Consider the following 21,190-nt stretch of genomic DNA (forward strand, 5'->3'; position numbering starts at 1 on the left):
GGCACTCCCTCCCCAGGGCAGGACAGTGAGACTGCGGGCAGCCCGAGGCCCACACGGAGGCCGTCACCTCTGCCGCCACACCGGACTCTCCCACACCGGACTCTCCCCCGGAGATGCAGAACGGACGCTTTGAAAAACGACAACCTTCCACTGGCGTGGCTCCTGCTGGAAGCTGGGGGCATTCACTGCCCTCCTGACCGACCCTCGAGGCCTCTGTGGGAGGGCGCCCCACGGGGCTGTGTGCTGGGGGGCAGGTGGCCCCTTTGCCATGGGAGGGTCTCTGCCACGCCAAGACTGCTTTATCTCGGGGGAAACAGGGGACTCACGCTTGCTTGCCCCCTCCCCAGCTGGAGGTTAGGACTCCAGGGAGGGCAGACCTCCGGCACGGTGGGGAAGGGCGAGGGGAGCAGAAAGACGGCACAGGACAGAGGATGCGGCGGACAGGGCTTACCGAGGGTCCTGCCCTGGCAACATGGCTCAGGAGTTGGTGACCCTCTTCGGGGTGGCCAGGCTCTGTGCCCAGGTGGCCGGGTGGGGAGGGGCCCTGCATCCCTGCCTGGGCCTGAGGACTCTGAGCTGAAGCTGGGTCTGACTAATGGGATCCAAAAACCCCCAAACAAACAAACAAACAAGGCTGTGGCCACACACACACACACACACACACACACAAAAAGCCTTTCTCTTCCCTCCCAGGCTGTGGGGAGAGAACTGGACACTGCAGAGGACCAGCTGGGGCACTGGGAGGCCCTGCCCTTGCTGGGGCTGTGCCCTCTCTCCCCACCCCTGGCCCCCCCAGTCCTGGAAAGCAGCCTGGATGTTCCTTGTCCCTGCACTGGACGTTGTGCCCTTCTCTGGCCTCACCTCTGGCCTCTGTGAGCCAGGTCGCAGAGCACCTTTTCACAGAGTGTGATAAGCAGAAAAGAAGACGTGGTTTCGCTCATCCAATGGGCGTGGGGAGCCCCGCAACCTGTATCTATGCCGTGCAACCCCTGAGCGCCCGTCCTCAGGCTCAAGGTCCTGGGAAGTCCTGCGGTGAAGGAAGCTGCCCAGCTCTACTTAAACCTTTCCCCAAACTTATTTGACCAGGGAACCTATTTGCTCCTGCAACACCCATGTAATAGGGCCTTGAGAAGTGCCTTGTAGGGTACGAGGCTAGAAGTCAGGAGAACTGAACTCTGCTCTCCAATTTGTTACGTGGCCGTGGACATCAGTGTCCTCGCTCAAGTAAACAAGATGGACTCCGAAAACAGGCCCTCAGCACTGGATTGCCTCGTCCAGCGCTAAGACGTCTGGCCTACCTAGTCATGGCCACACTCGGCCAGTGGAGCCGACTCCCAGCTGCTCCATCCCCCAATAGGCCTCAGGGACCAGTGACCAGACAGTTACACCTACCCCCCCCCAACCCAGGGGAACCTACTGGTGGGACACTGCCATAGACTTCTCTGCGCCTACACACAAGGAACGGTGGGCATGTCTCACAGGACAAACCCTGTGGGGAAGAATATCCGGCCTGACAGGTGGGCTTCGTGGAAGGGAATGTGGGTGGCCGAGAGGCCCCTTGCAGTGATGCGGAGAAGATAGAGACCAGACAGCCAAACAAGGGTGAGTCCCCACAGTTTATTATGGAAGCCTATAAAAGAGCCAGGTTGAGTTTTTCCAAAATCACAAAATGCGCAACATTCATTTTTTTTAATATGCAACATGGAATATTATATACAGATTAAAACCACATGACAGCAAAAACACTCACACGGCACCAGTTTCATATCAAAACAAAACACACAAGTGCTTTTTCAATATTAAAACAACTGTGATAAAAACATATTAATATATTGAACCATGTTTACAATAGAGAAAAAAATTCATATTTTACTAAATAACAAATATTTAACAGCAAAAACTTTATACTAAATATCTATTTTGAATTATAACAAAAATAGTAATTATAATAGTTTATAAAGACAGACACAAAATTATAACATTTATGGAAAAAAAAGTTTTGTGTATAAAATAATATTATAGTGATCTGGGCAGGGTCAGGATGGTGCCCAGATCACAAACGCCAACGCCCAACATCGAAAGTGCTTCAATCTGCAAGCCCGTGGCAGGAAGAGTGTTGTGGGGTTTTGCCTTTTTCATGTCAAGTTACAATAGTTAGGAACGGTACGTGAGGAAACGTCACCCATCTAGTCCTACCTGCACACACAGGCACGGGTGGACAGACACGAGAGACGGCCACATTCCAACACAGGAACCCTCCTGTCAGCCCGTCAAGAGTTTCTTTCAGTTCTCTTCTTGTTGCCTTTGAGACCCAGCGGGGCAAATAATCCTTCCTTCCTCCTCACAGGGACCCCCTCGGCCTTTCCCTCGGCCCCTCCCAGGCTGGTCACCCCAACAGAAGCTGCCTCCCAGAGCCCGCCAGCCTCCCTCGCCCTCCTCACCAGGGCCAGGCCTGGTGGGCTTCCTGTCTGGAGTAGCACTTACTGCCTTCCTTGATGGTGAAAAAACGATTGCTGCAGAGCAAGCTGGGGCAGCTTGAAGGAGCGCGTACCTTCCAGACACTGGGCTTTTTTTATGCGTAACAAATTCTGCACCACGCAGCTCTTTTGCAAGCTTTGATGAGTCTTTATACATGTTTGCCTGTTTTTCAGAATGTGTGTGTGTGTGTGTGTGTGTGTGTGTGTGTGTGTGTTGTGGGGGGTGGATTGAGAGATTTTACTAGCTCTTTTTAAAATGTCTTTTTGCCAGTGACGTCTGTTCTGCACTGATTCTTTAGTAGCGAAAAAGTAGGAACCAAACGAAACACTTGAGAACAGGGGTTACAGAGCAGTCGCCAGGCATGAGCCCGTTCCCCTAAAGCCTACCACCAGGGGGTGTGAGTGGGGGGGAGGGGGGCTCCCACGGAGCTCCATGGAGGGGGCCACGCAGCTGCCCACGGACGTCACCGCTATGGAGGAGGACTGGAGAGATCAGTATCCTGCACTCCTCTGTGTTTTTTATTTTCTTGTAAAGAGGATTCACTGCTTTTGTAACATCAAAAACCAATAGAGAAACGCAGAAAGCAAAGAAAAATCTGAAAACAGACAAAATCACTTAGCGACTCACCAAAGACCCTCAGATCATCCCGGGGAGGCATCCCAAATTGCCAACACTCAAAATGCCAGTGGCAGGAGCTACTTCTCTTTCCCCCAGTCATCCCCTGACCGGCCAGTTTTCAACCAAATCACTTCTGACAAATCACACATACCCTCCTCCTCAGCTTTGCAGCCCCCCGGGGCACCTGCCTCGAGACCACAGCAGAAGACCCAAGTCAGTGCCGCCAAAGGGCTGCCTCCTATGCTCACCTCCCCTTGCTTTCATCTTGTCCCCACACCCCTGAGCTGGGCTAAGCAGACAGTGGCATAGAGGTGGAAAGGACTTCAAGGACATCTTTCCAAGGGCAAAGGGCCAAGGGTGAAGGTCAAGGGAGGGACGACAGAGGCCCTTGCTCCCTGTCACAAGAAAGAACCCGTATACTTCCCCATGCTCACTAGCAGGAGTGGGGGGCACCGGGGTGAACAGTGGCCAAGCAGGAGCTTATGGCGGCCTCCAAATCCTCACATGATCAGGGTTTTTGACAGAGCAGGGAGGAAGGCAGTGGGCCATTTCCCCATCTCCACCGGAGGCAAAGGCAGAGACACTGGACTTCACCCAGGGAGTGAGGCTCTGAGGTTGAACCCACAGAAGGTCTGGAGCCTAGGGGTGGGGGGACTGCCTCATTCGCAGAAGTCCTGCCCTGGACAGCTGGGACAGAGGCTAGGGAACAGAATCCAGTCCCCAGGAACGCCAAGATTCGGTTACATCAGTGAATAAATATGGGGGGCTGGGGAAGGAGCAGCGCGGGGGCGGGGGGTGCAGCCCACGAGCCAAAGGCCTTGGGCGTGTGTGTAACAGGGGGCAGGATGGGCTCAAGGCTGCCTGGCGGGAAGGTGGGGATGTCAGTGCGCATGCCCAGGGCCACCAGGGGGGATGCTGGGAGGAGAGGCCTGGGGCTCCTTTGCCCCAAGGTCAGAAGAGAGAAAAAGTAGCAGCAATAGGTAATTTCAAATGTCCAAGCTGGCAAAGGGGTGGAGCCCCTCCAGGCTGCTTGAAGCCCCCCAACCCCGCCAAGGGTGGTTTGTGTTCTATTACCCAGGATGCTGTTCTTCAGCAGCCACACCAGGAGGGGGACTCCACCAGTCTGAGTCAAAGCAGGAGGGGGAGGCGAGGCTGAAGAGAGAGCCAAAGGGGGCCCCTCCTCCCCCCCCATGTCAACCACCTGCCCTCAGACTAAAAGGGTCTAAAAGAAATGGAGAGCTGGGACCAGATGGGAACATCACAAGCAAATGCTGCAGCCAAGCCACTGACATTGAACACGGAACCGGGCATGCGGGGCGCCCCGCCCTGCCACTTCCCGGGAGCTGAGCCGGTGGGACTGGGGGGGACTGGACAGAAGTAGGAGCCAGGAGAAGGGCCTTCCATCCCCCCCCCAAGGATGGGGTCCTTCTGGCTTTGGGTAGGGGTTTCTTGGGGGGGGAGGAACAGGGGAGGGCAAGGTGTGAAGGGCCGCTTCCCCTTCCCCAGGTTCCAGCCCCCTCCCACACACAGGTTTCGACCCTTCTGGTGCCTCCCACCACCCCCACCACCCCCAGGCCTGGCTGGGCTGAGGTGGGGGTACGGGCTAGGCGCAGTTAGACTGTGGCACTCAGCATGGCCTCCGTCTCTGGCAGGATCTTGTTCTGGTTAGAGTCCAGGCCAAAGAACTTGACACTGAGGCCATCCACGGGGTGCAGGACAGGGACCAAGGTGATGCGGGGGAAGGTCCGGGTGGCCAGCTCAAAGCGGCTCGTGCTGGCCAGCTCCACCGCCAGCACCTTCAGGAACAGCTTGGCCAGATGCTTGCCCAGGCAGCTGCGGACTCCGCCGCCGAACGGGAGGTAATGGAAGCGGCCGTCCTTGTCTTCACTCCGGGCCTGACCAAAGCGGTCTGGATCGAATACGTTCACGTCTTTGAACACGGGCGCCGTGTCGTGGGTGTCCCGGATGCTGTACATAACACTCCAGCCTTTGGGGATCTGGAAACCCTGGAGGCACGATGGGGGCAGGGGGAGAGTAAGGTGGTGAGAGCCAGAAGAGGTCAGAGAGGGCCAAGAGCTTCCTGCCCGCCAGCCCCCCAGCCCGGATGTTTCTAGAGCAACCCCCCAGCTGTGGTCCCCCAGTCCTGGCCAGCAACCCCCTCAGCGTGTTAGTCCCATCTCTTGTTTACAGATGTCCACATGCAACTTCACATATGATAGCCCGGTCGCCTTCATCGGACCCAGCCTTTGGGGCAGGGTCTCTCCCACCTGACTGAGGCACCCCGACAGGAAGGCCAGTCTTTCCCATCAGCCCGTGCCCACCCCCAGGCAGTGTTCCCATGGGTCCCCAAAACCCCAGCCCCACAGGGCCCAGCCTCACATCGAGCTCGAAGGTCTGCAGCACGGTGCGGTAGCCTCCAGAAATGGGCGTGAAAAGGCGCATGACCTCCTTGATGACACAGTCCAGGTAGTGGAGCCCGCTGAGAGTGTCGAGGCGCAGTGTGCCCTCGCAAGGGCAGCCGCCACGGTGCAGGATGCCCTGGGCGCGCAGCTCCTCGCGCAGCTTCTCCAGCACGGCGGGGTGCTTCAGTAGCTGCATGATGAGGGACGTGCTGGCGCTGGCCGTGGTGGCGTAGGCCGCGAAGATCAGCTCCAGGGTTCCGTCCTGCAGCGGCGAGAGGGGATCCAGGTTCAGCCCCCCTCTGCCAGTGTCCCTCGTCCCCCCCACCCCGCCCCACCCGGTGCCCCAAGGTCATCTAGCTGGACTCTGCCTCTGAGCCTCACGTTGCTGTGGCCTTCGCGCCACAACGGACACAGGTCACAGGGCCAGTGCCCCCCGCTGGGCAGGGGCTGTAGCTTCCACAGCCCAGGGCAGAGGCACAAGCCTGGAAGTCCCTTGGGGTAGGGCTGCTTCTCACTCACTGCCAGATGCCAGAGCCAGCCCCAGCAGGCCTGAATCAGTGCGGTGAGCTCCCAGAAGGAAAAGAACAGATCCCAAGGAGCCAGGCCCTATGTGGGCAAGGATGGTGGGTCTGCCCCCGGCCTTTCCAACTGGCAGCCCAGCCCCTTCCTCCACCTCCAGGACATCTGGTGGAGGTCAGGAGCGCGGACAGGTTTGGGGGGGCAATCTGGGACCACAGCCATGGGGACCTGTGCTGGGACAGCAGTGAGAAGGCTGAGGGGAGGGGAACCCCAGAAGACAGACTCTGCCAAGGTTGTCAGGAGAGCAAGACACCTGGGCAATGGGACCCCCAGGGAAAGGTCCCAGCAGGTCATCTCGTTCTGAAGCCTGTACTTTACAAGTGAAGCCCCGGAGAAGAGGGGGAAGGGACCCTGACTTCTCACGGTACCACCTATGAATCCGTATACTTCTTGTGAAAGGGGAAGGTCTCTGGAGCTCCTACTGGCTCAGTGGGGGAAAAGCCAGAGTCAGACTAGGGGTAAGCACAGACAGCGGGATGGAGAAGTCTGCGGTCAGCCTCGCGCGCACCTGGCAGGCACGCAGCAGGCAGAGTCTAGACAAGGATGAGTTAACTAATCGCTCCTCGGGTGGTACACCCCCCTACAAAGGGGTGGGCAGGAAGTCCTTCTTGGTGCCCAGTGTGGACAGTCCTTGTGCTGGCAGCCCAACTGGGCTTAACCAGCGCCCCGCAGGCCGGGAGAGAGTGTCAAGTGCCACCAGCTTGAAAAGGCTGGTGGGATGTGAGGAGACCAGTTAGGTCCAAATCTCCCTGCTCTCCCCCAAGACCTGAGGCTTCCCTTCTGGAGACCATGAAATGCACTGAAATGGTGAATATTGGGGGCGGAAGGGGGTGAAGGGGTTCACAAAGTCACTGACACCGAGTCTGTCCCGAGGTTTCACAGGCCAATTTTCAGTGTCTTTTCCTAAATGGTAGATGGGAGGGTGGGTGGGATGGAGAGTGTGGAGCCCAGCTGCTGTGGGGACCCACTCACTCCCGGGACTGGGTGCACAGAAGCTGGGGGAGGCAGCCCCACCCATCATGGCTGTTTCTTGTCCTCCCCACCAGACCACCCACACTAAGCAGGCTGGGACAGCCTCTTTTCTGGTTGAGTCCCCCAGCCCTGGGCAGTGATGGCCACCACAGCCACTCAGAGACCGTCCCTGTGGAAGGGGAGCAGGATGGGTAGAAAGAGAAGCTGGGGTGCTTATGCCGCCCACTGGGGAGGCCGCCCCCACCTTCAGCTCCTGCATGGTCATCTCCTTGCCGTGCTCCTTGCTGCTCTCAATGAGGATGTCCAGGGCATCCGAGTAGTCCTTGCCCTGCGTGCACTGCAGTTTCTCCCGGATCGCCTTTTCCAGGCCCTTCTGCAGGATCTGCCGTGCCTGAATGCCCTGGGGAGGGGGAGGAAGGGGGCCATCTGGTCACCAAAGAGGAAGGGTACGGTCATCAAAGGCCCCCTTCCAAGGCTGGGAAGGGCAAGGAAGGGACCCCTCCGAGAACTTCCCATCTAAGCTGCTGAGACGAGCAGCTGAAGGGTCCACCCCGGCCCTTCTGCTGACACCTCCCTCTGCCTGGGTAACTGGTGAGTGTCGGAGTAGTCAGCTACCCTCTGCCATCATGTGAGCTCGTGGATGCCCATCTCTTCTCCTCCCAGGCCCTGGGTGCTCACCCGCCGGTAGCCGCTGAAAGGCAAGTCGACGGGCAGGGAGAAGACATTCTCCACAAACTGCTGATAGACCTCGAAGAGGTGGCCAAGGTCCTCTTCAGGGATGCTGAAACCCAGCAGCACGCGGATGGCCATGCGGAAGGTGAGCTTCTGTGTCTCCTGGTACACGTTGATGGCCTCAGGGTTGCTGCTCCAGGACCGGAGCGTGTCCTGGACCACCAGCTGGATCTTGGGCAGGTAGCTCTGCAGGGCCTCGTGACTGAAGACCTTGGAGAAGACCTGGAGGGCAGGGGGCAGTTGGCCAGAGGAGCTTGCGCCTGCCCTCACAGCTCCCACGGGGCCCCCCGGAAGCAGGCACCCAGGACTGCGGTCACAGAGATGCCAGGTCCTCCCTCCAACCGAGCTCCACTTTCCATCTCCAGAGTCAAACCCTCCCTGGCGCCCGTACTCCAAACCTCCTACTGCCTGTGCCTTGGGGCAGAGGCAGGGGAAGGACAGGATTAAAGTGCAGTTCTTTTATTCCAAGTCGGGACCTTCCACATCCCTCACAGGGAGACCTGAGCTGTCCTTTCCTTTCCTGACCCCCAGGAAAGCATGAGCTCCACACAGTGGCAAAGCCCTGGGGACTGGGCAGTCCAGCTGCCAGCAGGTCTACAAAGGACCTGGCCCCCCCACTGCTGGGACCCATTCCCAAATTCCCAGGCCACAGGGCAGAAGTGCCCAGGAGGAGTGGAACACAGGTGCGTGGACTGGACAAGGAAGAGGCAGAAAGCAGTAAATGGCTCATCTACACTGGCAGAAGAGCAAGCGAGTCTGAAGCTAGACTGTAGGCAGGACTTCTTGAGACTCCCCTCCCCCCCCAAATTGCTCCCAGTCCCTGGGAAACACCTAATGGGTGGCGATCCCAGGGAGTCTGTTAATAGCTGTGCCATCAAAATGTCTACAGTGTGGCTGAGTCTGGAGGCAGGGGGATGGGGGCAAGATTTTCCACCCCAAAAGATCACAATGCCAAACAGAAGCCCTTTTAATTCCTTGCATCTCCCTGGTCCATTTTAAGCGGCCAGTGAGTCCCTATTTCCACCTTCTCTGCTTTCCATCCTCTGCTTCCTCAATAATCCCCCCTGCCCTCTCCTTACCCCAGTGCCCCAGCACGCAGTTTCAGGCTGCTGCCCGTGGCAGACAGGAGAGGGGAGAACGTGAGTTTATTTACTGATACCTTTGCATCTCACTCATAACCAACATCCTCTAACCGCCCCCCCCCGAGAGTCCGGAGCAGAAGGGGGGCACCCCCACCAACACCGAGGGAAAGGTCACTGGGAAAGGCAGAGCGGGGAGGGACAGCACAGAGGAAGGAGACACATATGTCCTCCAGCTCCCCTACCCTGCCCCACGTAAACCACACACACGCACTCACCCTCCCCTCCTGTCCCCCAAACACAACCACCGCACAAACTGTAAATGTGAGAATTTCCCCTGCAGTCAGCTTGAGGAGGAAAAGGTAACATTTTCCTGGCCTCAGCCCTGCATGGCTAATGGGAGGGCTGGTTTGCAGAAATAACAGTGCTGGCCCTTCAGTGGCCCAGCCAGGCATTCACAATAGCACTTTCATTCCCAAATTCCCGGTGGGCAGACGGAGGGAGGGAAGGAGGCCGGTGAGGGGCAGAGAAGCCAGCACTGTTTGGGGCTGCTCCTGCTATTAAGGGACAGCTGAAATGTAGAAGGATGGGAAGTGGCCAAGGGCAGCCCAGGTCTAAACGGGCACTCACACCTTGCTCAGCTGTGGGGGTCCCGGGACCTTCCAAGAGAGACTTCAGCTGCCAACTCCCCTCAGAGGGTTATGGATACAGGCAGTGCTCTCTGTCTCAGCAACCCCCCACCCCGCCGGTGTCCTTAGGATTTCAAGTTCCACTCCTGATCAGAGTCTAATGGGGTGGGAACGGGGCCCTGCCCACAGAGCCCAGTGCTGGCCAACCAAAGGCCCTTACAAAACAGTAAGATGCTCATCGGGGAGGAAGAAAGATACTCTGTGGTTCCCAGGCTTCGATGGGGAGGCTGGAGGTAGGGGCAGGCAGAGATAGGGAGGCCACACCTGGCCTAGAGGCAGTCAGCCCAGGGCCGACGGAGGAGTACTGTCAAGGAGGGGATGGGGCAAGGGCTGGCCAGGGCCCCCCAGCAAACAGGAGACCCGAGTACAGAGGTAGGCATGCGGAGGGGGCAATAGGGCAGAGGCCACACGGACCTAGACTGGTCAAAGTCAAAGCCAGCTAGGCTCTAAAGGGCAGCGGGGTGGTGGGAAAAGGCAGGCTGGGCACCCAGAAACCTAAGTTTTAGCCCTGGATCACACACCAGCTTCCTGCGCCACCATGGCCAAGCCACGCCCTCCAGCCTCAGCCTCCTCACCTATGAAATGGTGAGGCTGAACGAGGTGACCTCTGTGGCGCCTTTCAAGGTACAGAGCACATAACCGCCAATATCTATGTGTCCCAAAGTAGACACTGTCCCCTCAAAAAAGCCCAGAATCTGGCAACGCACGAGTCCCCAGGCCCCCACGATACACCCCACACAGGTTACAGTGGCTCAGGAGGGACCATCCCAGGGTTACCAACAGAGGCTCTCTGATGACCCCCACTGCACTCAGGAGGGGCCCCGACATGACCCTCTGACAAGCCCTGCCCTGCCCTGCCCCAAAGGTTACATTCCCTGCGCCCTCTAGTGATGGCCAGCTGAATTGCTGCTTCTCAAGCCTTGGGGTCCAAGGAGGGCAGGAGGACCAAGGGGGACTTTGGACTGAGCAGATGGACTGCAAGGGTGGGGAGATCCATGCATCAGCTCAAGGTAGTCAGGGGTCCTGAGCAGGCGCTGGAATGACCCCAGGAAGCCCTCTGCCACCCTGTACCTGCAGGCCTCTGGGCTGGGGCTTCTGGAAAGGTCCAAGGCTCTTATCTTGACCCAGCCCCTGACTCACCAGTAGCAGCCAGCAGGTCACTGTCCTCTCTGGGGCTCAGCTTCCCCACTGGTTTCATGAGGGGGTCTAACTGGACGTTCTTGAGTCCCTTTCCACCTAGCTATCCTACCCATGTTTCCTCTTAGAGCCCCCCTGAGGTGGAGAAAATGACCGTATGAGAAGCAAAGCAGAGGGAGACTGCAGGCACTCTGAGTCAAGGGACTTCACTCAGAGGTCACCAGGTCCATGCCCCTGCTTCCAGCCCAGCTGTTCCCCAGGCATCAGGGCTTCCCAGGCACCAGGAAAACTCCAGGTCCTCATCCCTGGGTTGGTGCCCAGGATCAACAACGAGGGCACTTCCCACAGCCGAGGCAGCCCAGAAACCACCACCCACCACAAAGGCCAGGAGGAGGCGGAGGTTCTGGCCAGGGCAAAGGGAGGCCTGGGCCACGTCGGGCGGGCGGGGTCAGGACTCGGGCACATGGGCAAGTGCCCAGCAGAGCTGCTCAGTGTGAAGAGAGGAAGGGCTCCCAGCCCCCAGAGCCGTCTGCCCTGACCACAGTTGTAATAGGAGCCGGGGCTGCTTTGTTTCCCTCTGGGGCTTCCCTAGTAGTTCCCAAAAGTGAGCCAAGAATGTTGGACAAAGGTCATCGGGAACCAGCTCCGGCCCAGGCAAAGCCCTGCAGAGGGAGCAGCAGGTATGGACTTCCCACCAGGGCTGGTGCCTGGAGAGAGAAGGCCGAGCATCACAGGAGGACTGGGAACTCCCAGGCCCAGGGCAGGGGACGCTGGGCTCCCGCCACGAAGGCTGTGCTTGGAAACCCTCCACCACCCCCATCGGGTTCTCCCGCAAAGCGACTGGCTCAAGGGCCCACATCCCTGGCTCTCTCAACCCTGAATGGGAAGGGTGGGATACCAGGGGGCTTGTCAAGGCTCAAATTCTCCATAGCTGTTTCTACAAACGCTTCCCCCTCCTACCTCTCACCCCGGGCTGCTGGAAGGAGAGCGGCTCCCTGGAGCCCCGGAGCCTGTGTGCTGACCCACTCGCTTGGCCAGGTACCCTCCCCTGTCTCAGCTGGTGGCCGTGCGTGAACAGATGGATAGCCAGCCCCTGGACAGGCAGCCTCGGGAGAGGGAACCTACTCCTTGGGCCAGTGACTCAGACTGGGAGGAATGGAAGCGGCTGCCTGGGAGGCGGGGGCCTGGGCAGGCTACCCGCAGAGCCAAGCCGCCGGAGCCGCAGCCTGCCGAGTGGAAAGAGCAACAGAGGGCATCAGCGCCGGGGCAACCGTCCGCACAGCACACGGGTGACGCCAAGGTGTGTACTTTATACTCAAGGAAGGGGGAGGATGAGAGAGGACGTCATCTTCCCAGATGCCTGGCATTTCCACTGGGCCTGGACTTCACCCTGGCTGCCTCCCGAGCCAATCCCCACTCAGCCACTCTGGCTGAGGGGGCCGGCCCAGACCTCCCAGCCTGTGCCTGCTTCTGGGTTCCCGGCATCTATGACAACTGAGCGCCTGTCCCCCCATTTAACTCTAGCTCTCTTTCCCCTAACTTTTCCACCCAGGACAAAAGCACGGGGTCAGGGAGGGAGGGCGGCACTGGGTACATACATGCTGAGCCACAGAATCTGAAAGGTTGGGTTTGACCAGACACTCATCCCTCTTCCAGCCACAGTAAAACCCCCTCAGAAAGTGGAGGCCCAATGGGGGAAGGACCCTCCCAATTCACAGTCCAGGCCACGACAGGCCACACCCACCAATGGCCCCAAACCCCATCTCCCAAGCCCTACTGATCCACCCTTTACTCGTCCAGGGGGCTCTGATTTTATCTAAGAGCACTAAGGGGACCCTTCTTTATGGCCAAGCGTCTTCTCAGAAGGCCAGCTGTTCTGGGTACTCTGTCCCGGCTTTAGCATTTCCCACCCCTGCAGGCACACCTCCAGCCCTGGCCCCTTCAGCCCGGGCAGCCTGAATGGATACAATGGTCGGCACAGGGGGTGCAGGGCCAGAGCAGACCCCAGCCAAGCCTGCCCACTGTCTGTCAAGGCCAGAATTGTCTCCCAAGGCTGGAAGAGCGAGCAGACTCAACAGCATCACAGCCTTGGACCCCTCCCTGCCCTGGGAGGACAGAGAAAGGAGCGAAAAGGGAGGAGACGGACCCAGGGCTGCCTAGCACAGGGCGAGTGGAAGGAGGCACCCACTCTCAGGCGCTCTGGAGGCTGGCTGGCTGTGGGCTCCCTCCCACATTGACCTTCAGAGAGATCCGCTCCTGCCACCCGCCCCCTCAGCTGCCCCTGCACCCACTGGCTGGTGCTACAGTAACTTTTGAGTGAAGGACTTCTCGGGCTGGCAGAACAAAGGCTCTGTGCCTATGCCTAGGCTGGGGCAGAGCTCTCGGGAGCAGGGCTGCCTGGCCGGGCCACCCACCTTCCTATCCAATGCAGGCAGGAACTGCTGCCCTGAGCTGAGCCAGGGAGACTTTGCAGCCAGAGGCTGTGTACTAGTCCCAAGGCCAAAAAGAGCCGGTCTGGGTTGGCCTCCCTGAAGACCCCCAAACCTTCCTGGCTCTGCCCTCCTGCTGAAGCACTTTCTGGACTCTGCACCGCAGCACAAACTGCAGGAGGGACAGGGTTTCTGAAAGCAGTGCAGTGAGCTTGAGGCTGACCTCCACCCCTACCCAGGACAGGGCCCAAAGGCCAGGTCAGTGAGGGGTGGTACGTGGGTAGACAGGGCTTCTTCATCCTACCTCCAAAGCTTGGGGAGCTGTTCCCCCACCTTCGCCGTGGGTATAGAAGTCCCTGTAGCCAGGAGTCTGCATTGGAGGGGCAAGAGAGCCATGCCTGGAGTCTCTAGGACACCAGGAATCCAGGAGTGCATCCTCTGGGATGCTCTCCAAGTTTGGGGAGAGCTACTGTCTGAGGCCCCCTGACACTGCTGGCCCTCCGGTGCAAAGATCCCCCACCTATCTCCAAAGAAAAAGAGGAAATGCCTGATACTGGGGTGTGGGGCTATGCACTAGAGCTTCCACAAGTACCCCCCCCAATTCTCTGTGTCTCTGACAACCTCCCCCCACTCTCCCCTACCACACTCCTTCTAGGGCAATACCCCAGCCTCCCCACACACAAAGGATGACATCCCTCCCCCATTAATTACAGATACCCCAGGCCCCTGGGGGACAGAAGGTTACAAAACAGAAGAGACAGAGTCTGAGGTAGTGGCTATAGGAACACAAGCCTGGCTTCCCGAGAGGATTCTGTTAGACTGGGCAAGACTTTCTGGATTTTCTCCCTGGCAACCCCAGCCATCTTGGCCCTGGACCACCAGGACAGGAGGGGCAAACACCTGGAGTGCAGCGATGGCTGTAAGGAGCCCCTTCCCAGCACATCTGGTCAGACCTCCCAGAGAAGGGGCGGGCCACCAGCCCCAGTGGAAACAGTGACGCTGCTAGCTCTCCCGCCAGCCAGGCCCCAGCACACCTGGGCCTTACTTCCTGTGAGTCCATCCTTACCAGGCCCCGGGCCTGGCCCAGCAGCCTGCTCACCAGCCAGGGCCCTGACTGCAGTGTGGACTGGATAAGGCAGTGTGCGTGGCACACCCCCGACCCTGGCCAGGCTGGGTCCACTGGGCACCCGGGTCCAGCAGACTGGCCATTGTCTCCAGGGATAAAACAAGCCCCTGAATATGCTCTTCTTATCCCTCCAGCTAGACTCTTCTTCAGGCAAGGACCAAGCGTCCCACCTCTGGGTCTACCTCACCCAAAGCCTTCAATTTGGTTCAGTAAACCCAAGTTTGTGGAACATGAATTAGAGAGATTTGGGGGGAAGGATCCTTTTGTTCACCCCATTCCCACAGGCCCCAGACACATGCCACATTGCAAGCAAACACTAGTGCACACAGAGAGGGCCCCTGCGCTGGGTTCCCAGGCCTCTGTCAGGATGAACTGCTTTGTGGCCACTTCCTATTCCCCAGGAGCTAGGGGATAGGGTGCCCCAAAGAGGGGATCATTGATGACTCTTCTGTGGCTCTGAGTTTTGGCCCCCGCCCCTGCCCCATCCCCATTCCTCCCTTCAGCATTCCTCTGGCAGTGCCCTCTGGGTCACCCCCTCCCTCCTCCCAAATGGACAATGTGGGCCAAAACCTTGGGGCTTTCCTCCCCACCTGGAGGCCCAGAGCCAAGTCAGGCACAGGGTGGGTGAAACCACAAGGCAACAGCCCTGCCCAAAAGCCCTCTGCACCCCCAGGGTCTCATGCTCTGGTCCTGATCCAGCCTTCCTGTTCCTCCCAGCACCTCCTCCCCACCCCCACCTCCCGCGCTGGCAAGCCCAGGTGGGCAGGACTAAGGAAGGCTCTGCTTGGTGACCCAGAAAGAACTCTTCCCATGGGTGCTTGTGCTGCATGCCCTGTCCTGCCCTTTCTTCGCTTCCTGACCTGGTTCAAGTCTCTCAAACTCTCCAAGCCTCAGTGTCCCCTTCTGTTTTCTTGTCAAAGCCTCTAGAAAGAAAAAATGAGGAAGCAGACACAGTCTTTGGGGCTGGGTTTCTGAGTCTCAGGCTGTCTCCTCACTCTTTGGAACGAGCTTTGGGTGGAGTCGTAAAGACTGAGAAAAAATAGTGTCCAACACATTTTACAAGCCCCCGTTCCCAAGCCCATAGTCCCCTCCCAGCCACCTCCCATCTGCCCTCTGGACCTGTTAGCTGCTTCCTGCTCTAGCCAGGCACATGGGGGAGACTACTCTAGAAGCCCCATTCCAGTCCCTGAAATCCCCGCTTTACAGGGAGAGGGGTTGTCTCCTCCATCAGATTTTGCCTCCTTTTGTCTGCTATGGAAAACTACTCTTAGCAGGCAGTTCGAAAGACATCAAATACTACAAGATTAATTCCTACGTTCACAAAGACCTCTTCACATGGACTTCTGGTAGAAGGGGGCTGCTCACCGCTGCCCCCCCCCAACTCTGCCGCTGCTCCTGGAAGATCAGAGGCTGCCTCTCTCTTTCCTTAAGATTTCAAACCTGGATGAGTCCTCTGACCCAATGGAAAACGGGGGGGGGGTCGTGCAGCGCCCCCTCGCTGGCCGCTTTAAGCCGGCGGGTCGCCGCCCCGCCCGCCGGAGGCTCAGCTTTCGGGTTACTGCAGTTCAAACAGCACGTGCCGCCCGCGCTCCGAGCCGCCGCAGCGGCGGCGCAGCCCTGTGAGGGGGCGGGGAGACTCGGCTCGCTGGGTGCGCGCTGGCTCGCCTCCTCCGCGCCTCTTCCAGGCGCTCGGGAAATCCACAGGATAAACACCCACTTTCTCTTCCTCTTTTTGGGAGGGGGTAGGTGCGCTTTGATCCCCCGCAGCGCCTCCGCTGCTCTCCCCACCCTTCGCCCTTCCTCCGCCATCCAGACCTGTGCGGCAGCGGCCCAAATTTCATCCCCCCGCCCCCCCCGCGCAGGGTGCTCGGCTCGCTGCGCCTGCCCGCCGTCGCCTTTAAGCAACCAGTGGCAGAAAGGCTAGGTTGGGTTTTCCAAAGATCCGACTCCAGTCCTCGGAATTCCCGAGCGTAACTGGGCGTAAAGGGGAGCATGGATCACCATCTGCCCTTTTCTTTTCTCGGTTTTGTGGGGCACGCGAGGACGGGAGTTGGGCGCCCTACTCCCTGCATGTTGGAGCTCTGTCCAAACCACCTCCCCGCAACCGCCACCGATGGGCCGGGTAATGGGAACCGCACAGCGGAGCAACAAACCGGTAGACCCGGAGGAGTCCTGCAGGCTCTGGATCCCGGACCGCAGCCGTCTAGGCACGGAACTGCGGGATCCTCTACCATGGTGTGCAAATGGGGGCGCAGATTCGGGTGGGGGCGTCCCCGGGGCTCCGCAAACTCCTTACACCCGAGACCGGTGCACGGAAGAAGAGGGTCAGAGCAGGATTGCGGGGCTCTTCGCCCAGAGAGAGCTCTTACCTTGCGCTTGTTGCGGTGGATGTCGCCAATGGAGTTGGCCACCGTGTTCGGGCCCAGCAGCATGCGCGTGCTGCGTGGCCACTCAGTGCTCACGAGGTGGTGCTCGCCCATGAGGATCTTGCGCACGTTTTCTGCGCCTGTCACACGGATCAGCGGCCGCCCCAGCAAGTGAGTTTTGAACACGTTGCCATACTTCTCCCTCCGCGACGACTGGAAGCCGGAACCCTGCGGGAACCAGGGAAGAGACTTCTCTCAGGGCGTACATCTTCAGATGGGATGTCCCGGAGGCCCAGCCTGGAGGGCCCGCGGGGGAGGAGCGGAGGATCCCGCCCGGGCCAGCAGTCCCCTGTCCACCCCCCCCAACACACACACAAACACGCAAGAAGGTTTTATTTTTCATAGCATGCACAAAACTGGGAAGTAGGGCCTAGAGGATAATAAATAATGCAAGAAGGCAGGAGGCCCGGGGCACCCCTCGGGAGGGTGTTTTTTGGTAATGACTTGCGGGAGGAAAAAGGTATCCCGGACGGCGGGACCCGAAGCTAGAGCCTCCACTCCGCTCCCCCCCTCGCTACCCCGCCTCACGCTCCGGAGCCTCTTGGAATAAATATTTCCAGGCTCCCGGCCACGGGCTGGCGAGACCCCGCGGTGTGGCCGCAGGCCAAAGATTATTTATAGCGGTGAGCGGTCCGTGCCCGGAGGCAGTCACTACAGAAGGGGGTTGGGGTTTCCTCCGTTCTCAGGGGTGGGCCGCGAAGGGACCCGGCGGCCCTCTGAGGGATCTGCAAGGTAGGGTCACGGGGCCGAGAGCCGCGATTTTCCTAATGCAATCTGCCCTGGGAATAACTGAGAAGGATTTTCGTCGCCTCCCTGCAGTTTGGAACGGGAGCTCGGAGGAAGGCGCTTCCCGCGGGGCGGGGCAGGGCGGGGCGGCCGTCACAGGTAACCGGATCCGCGGGCGGAGGCCGCGACGGCGCGAGCCCAGGATAGCTAGGCCCGGGCCCCGGCCCGGAGCGCGGAGGAGCTGGCTGAGCGGGCCCCAGAGCGGGTACCGGAAACCGAGGGGACCTCCGAGGGGCGGGGGCAGGCGTGTCCGGCTCACCTTTGACGTAGGCGCTCGCCACCCCACCCCGCGTTAACCCTTCTCCCGCCTGGGCAGCACCCGATGCGAAGGGGAGGGACGCCACCTGTCCGGCACTCTAGCTAGGCAGCCAACGACGTGCGGATGCGGACTGCAGACTCACGGAGTCATGCAGCCCCGAAGGGACACCTCAGCATCCCCTTTTCCCGGCTTGGTCCCTCTCCTTACTTTTCCTTTCTTCTACGGAAAAGTATTCCCCAGCTAAATGTGTACACACCCCAGCACTGCCGAAAAGTGACTCTGCAGAACCCGGAGCCCTAATCACTTTTCCACATGCGCCTCCGGCCCCGGCGCGCGACAGGGAGCGAGCCCAGAGCGCCCGCTACTCCAGGAGGGGGGCTGGGCCGCGGGGGACCCCACCCCACTCCCAGGTTGGCGGGTCGGAGAGAGCCCCCCCACCCTGCCGCACTTCTAGACGGCGTCTACCCCTTTAAGAGAAATCTAGGCGAGGATGGAGGTGCGACCAAGGAGGGGGGGGTTGAGGAGCGGGATTCCCTCCCTCCGTCTGCTATACCCGTCTCCCTCGCTCCGTCTGACTCTCCTTCTCTCCTCTCCTTCTTTTCCTCTGTTTTTCTTTTCTTTCGACACAAAAGTTGGGTTGTGAATTTTCCGAGGTCGCCGCCGCCCCCCTCCCGCCTCTGATCTGCCTAACTATAATTAAAGTGCGTTTTTTGTGGCATTAATAAAGAGTTATTTGTCCGCCGTTTCCACGGTCTTCACAAAGAGGACTTTCATAGGGGCGGCCGCTCGGGCCGCGAGTCCAATTTATACAAAAATGTTGTATTTTTAGCCCTAGGCTCTGTTTAGATGGCGCACGGTGGAAACGGAGAGCCCTTGGAGGTCCCCCCGTAAAATCTGATAAATGACTCCAAAAAAATAAAGCTGGGATTCAGAGGGCTCCCGTTAACCCCTTCAGTGCTCTTCTACAGGCATCCCCCATTTCCCTCCCAAGGCGGAGTCTAGGGAGCCGCGCGCTGATGGAAGGGGAGGCGTAGGCCTGGCTCCCTTTCCCCAGCTTCAGTGCGGGTTGGACGCGGAGCCCAAGGGCCCTTGTGGGATTCTGAGAAAAGGTCAGGGGGGACATTCGGGGTAGCAGAGAAAGGTCAGGAAAGGGGAGGGGGGAGAGGCGACAGACCACGGATTCCGCAGATTGGCTCTAAGGAGACGGGAGCCGATGCCTGTGTGAGTTATTTTATTTCCTAAATTCTCGGCCAAAAGCCTAGACCACCGCTGCAGTTAACTCTTTAAGTCTGGTGGCATGGGAGAGGCTCTGGGGATTTCTTTACAGAGGGTAGCCCCATTGGTTAAAGATAACCCCACCCCACTGCATGAGCATCCCCAAAAGAGATGGGCCGATTCTGGGACTTGGGGAGACCACATCGCAAAGGAACCGCGCGCCCCCCTCCCCTCCCCCGCTCCGCTGTCACTTGGCGCGGGGCGGGGCCGGGCAGGGTGTCTGTATGTGCGCTCGCGGATTGCACGCGTCAATTTCAAGCCATGCTTTCGCACTTCTAAATCCACAGGTCTCTGCCGTCGCCTCCCGCCTCACCTCATCCTTGCCGGGATTGTCTTCGGGACATTCATCCTTCTCCTAACACCCATCGGCATCCTCCGGACAAACACTGGTGTTCACCCGAATACAAAATACCCCCCGCGGTTAACCAGAGGCGCCCCCACCCCCCAAAAGAAAAAACCTGGTGTATATCAAGTTGCAAAAGCGTTTGTCTAGCACTTGACGAGGTTAATTCCAGGTTAATCTCCTCATTACTTACCTGGGTCTGGTCCCCGACGCACCCACCCCCATTATCCCCAGCAGTGTGAGGTTGTGTGGCGTCTAGCAACAAACACACACACACATACACACACACACACGCAGTCTTTGGATCTCATACACCAATCCCAAGTTTCTCTCCCCTACTCAAGTGTCCCCACCCAATAAGTAAATAGACCCTTTTCCTTAAAAGCCAAGAACCCTCGGGTCTCAGGCTTCTCATCTTTCTTGGGTTACCTCCTTCCTTCCCCACCACTAAATACACACACTTTCTCGGACTGTGGACCAGGGCAGTGGTACCTAGAGCAGCCGACGACGCAGCGGAAACACGGCCGGGGTCTTAAAGGGGTCTGGCTGCCATTGGCTCCTTCCTCTCCCCGACTCAGTTTTCGGGTCCCAATGACATCTCCAAAGCCCCGGAAGCCGATGGCGACAGGGGCCTGGAGCGCGAAGGGGAGGCGAAACCTGCTCACGACCCGACTCCCTCTCCGGCTAGCATCGCGCGGGGAGGCCCCCGGACGGTCCACGAACCCCTGCCGGGTCGCCTGCGACTGGGAAAAGTCAATCTTGGGAGCCCTCTCGGGTCCGGGGACTTCTCCTATCAGCCCCCAGAATTCGCGCACCCGGCGCCAGTGGGCTCCGCCGAACCACGCCGCAGGCGGGCGGGGGAAGACCGGGCTGCACCGGCCAAAAGGAGGGGAGGGGCGGGGCGGGGAACCGTGCCTTCAGGCTCCCGGCGCCCCCTGGTCGGCCCGCGTCTCCAACCGCCCTGCTCTCGCCGCTAGCGGACCCGGGAGAGCAGCGGAGCGAGCGCGCCCTTACCTGTAGCAGCCAGTGGCCGGTCTCTCCGATGAGCGGGAAGCCCATGGAGCCCTTGGGGATCGGCAGCTTGCAGCTCTTGTCGCGGGTGGCAGCCCAGCGCAGTTGCCACAGCTGCTGCGACACGGCCAGCAGCAGCGTCACCGACACCAGGCACGCGGCGAGAGTGGCCAGCGCCGACACCAGCTCCAAGCCCTCAAAGAGCATGTTGGCGGCCGCTCGGGGGATTGGCTGTGCCGGCCGCGGCGGGGGAGGGGAGGGCCGGATGAGAAGGGACGCGAACGGCGGGGGAGGGGAGGCTGCGGCCGGGGGTCCTGGAACCTCCAGCCAAAACGGAGAAGGAGGAAGGGGCCGAGGGAAGGGGAGTGGAGGCTGCGAGGGGAGCGGAGAGAGGGAGGAAAAAAAATTGCCTAAAAGAAGAGAGAGGGGAGACACGAGGCGGACTCGGAGTGTAACTTTGTGTTTGTTTGTTTGTTTGTTCCCTTATAGCGGGGCTTAGGGGCTGCTCGAGGGGTGGTGAGATGAAGCCGTGAATCAAGCTGGTGGATTAGCTCTTCCCGCAACCATCACACTCGGAAAACTTTGGAAAACTTTGTCCAGCGGGAGCCTCTCTCGTAAGAGCTAGCGGAGAGAAAGTGCGATCGATTTGTCAAAAGTTTTCCCCTCAAATTCCTAGGTGGAAAAAAAAAGGAAAAAAATTCTGAATCCAAAAATTCCAACGAACCCAGAAACTTTAGGGGTGAGGGGGAAGGCTCCCCCGCTGAGGCGAGTGGAGAGGCCCGAGCCCAGCTTCCCTGGGCTGCCCCGGGCGGCGCGCCCGAGCCGCGGAGCCGCCGCGGCACCCCCGAG

At 59.3% G+C, this 21,190-nt stretch overlaps 1 protein-coding gene across 2 annotated transcripts; it reads right to left on the reverse strand.

The window, feature by feature from the left end:
• Nucleotides 1–1,603: 1,603 nt before the first annotated feature.
• On the reverse strand, nt 1,604–21,183 carry LOC100479222 (cytochrome P450 26B1). Of its 2 annotated transcripts, XM_034659345.1 has the most exons (7): nt 21,066–21,183; nt 20,345–20,962; nt 16,611–16,835; nt 7,728–8,003; nt 7,294–7,449; nt 5,476–5,760; nt 1,604–5,102 (listed from the first exon to the last, which is right to left on the reverse strand). In XM_034659345.1, the coding sequence occupies exons 2-7, from the start codon at nt 20,546–20,548 to the stop codon at nt 4,710–4,712; spliced, it is 1,539 nt and encodes a 512-aa protein (XP_034515236.1). In that variant the 5' UTR covers nt 20,549–20,962; nt 21,066–21,183; the 3' UTR covers nt 1,604–4,709. The 2 variants fall into 2 exon arrangements, with proteins under 2 accessions (XP_034515236.1, XP_002914925.2); XM_002914879.4 differs by having other exon boundaries at nt 20,345–21,090.
• Between the last annotated feature and the right edge of the window lie 7 nt (nt 21,184–21,190).

Source organism: Ailuropoda melanoleuca, chromosome 4 (genome assembly GCF_002007445.2).
Source record: "Ailuropoda melanoleuca isolate Jingjing chromosome 4, ASM200744v2, whole genome shotgun sequence".
In the NCBI taxonomy this organism is placed as follows: Eukaryota; Metazoa; Chordata; class Mammalia; order Carnivora; family Ursidae; genus Ailuropoda; species Ailuropoda melanoleuca.

Excerpts from the sequence above, each read along its gene's own strand:
- LOC100479222 (XM_034659345.1), bottom strand. The coding sequence starts at position 20,548 with ATGCTCTTTGAGGGCTTGGAGCTGGTGTCGGCGCTGGCCACTCTCGCC. Across the intron at positions 16,836-20,344 it reads CCGGCCACTGGCTGCTACAG|GGTTCCGGCTTCCAGTCGTC; the intron begins GTAAGGGCGCGC and ends TGGTTCCCGCAG. Across the intron at positions 5,103-5,475 it reads TGCAGACCTTCGAGCTCGAT|GGTTTCCAGATCCCCAAAGG; the intron begins GTGAGGCTGGGC and ends TCGTGCCTCCAG.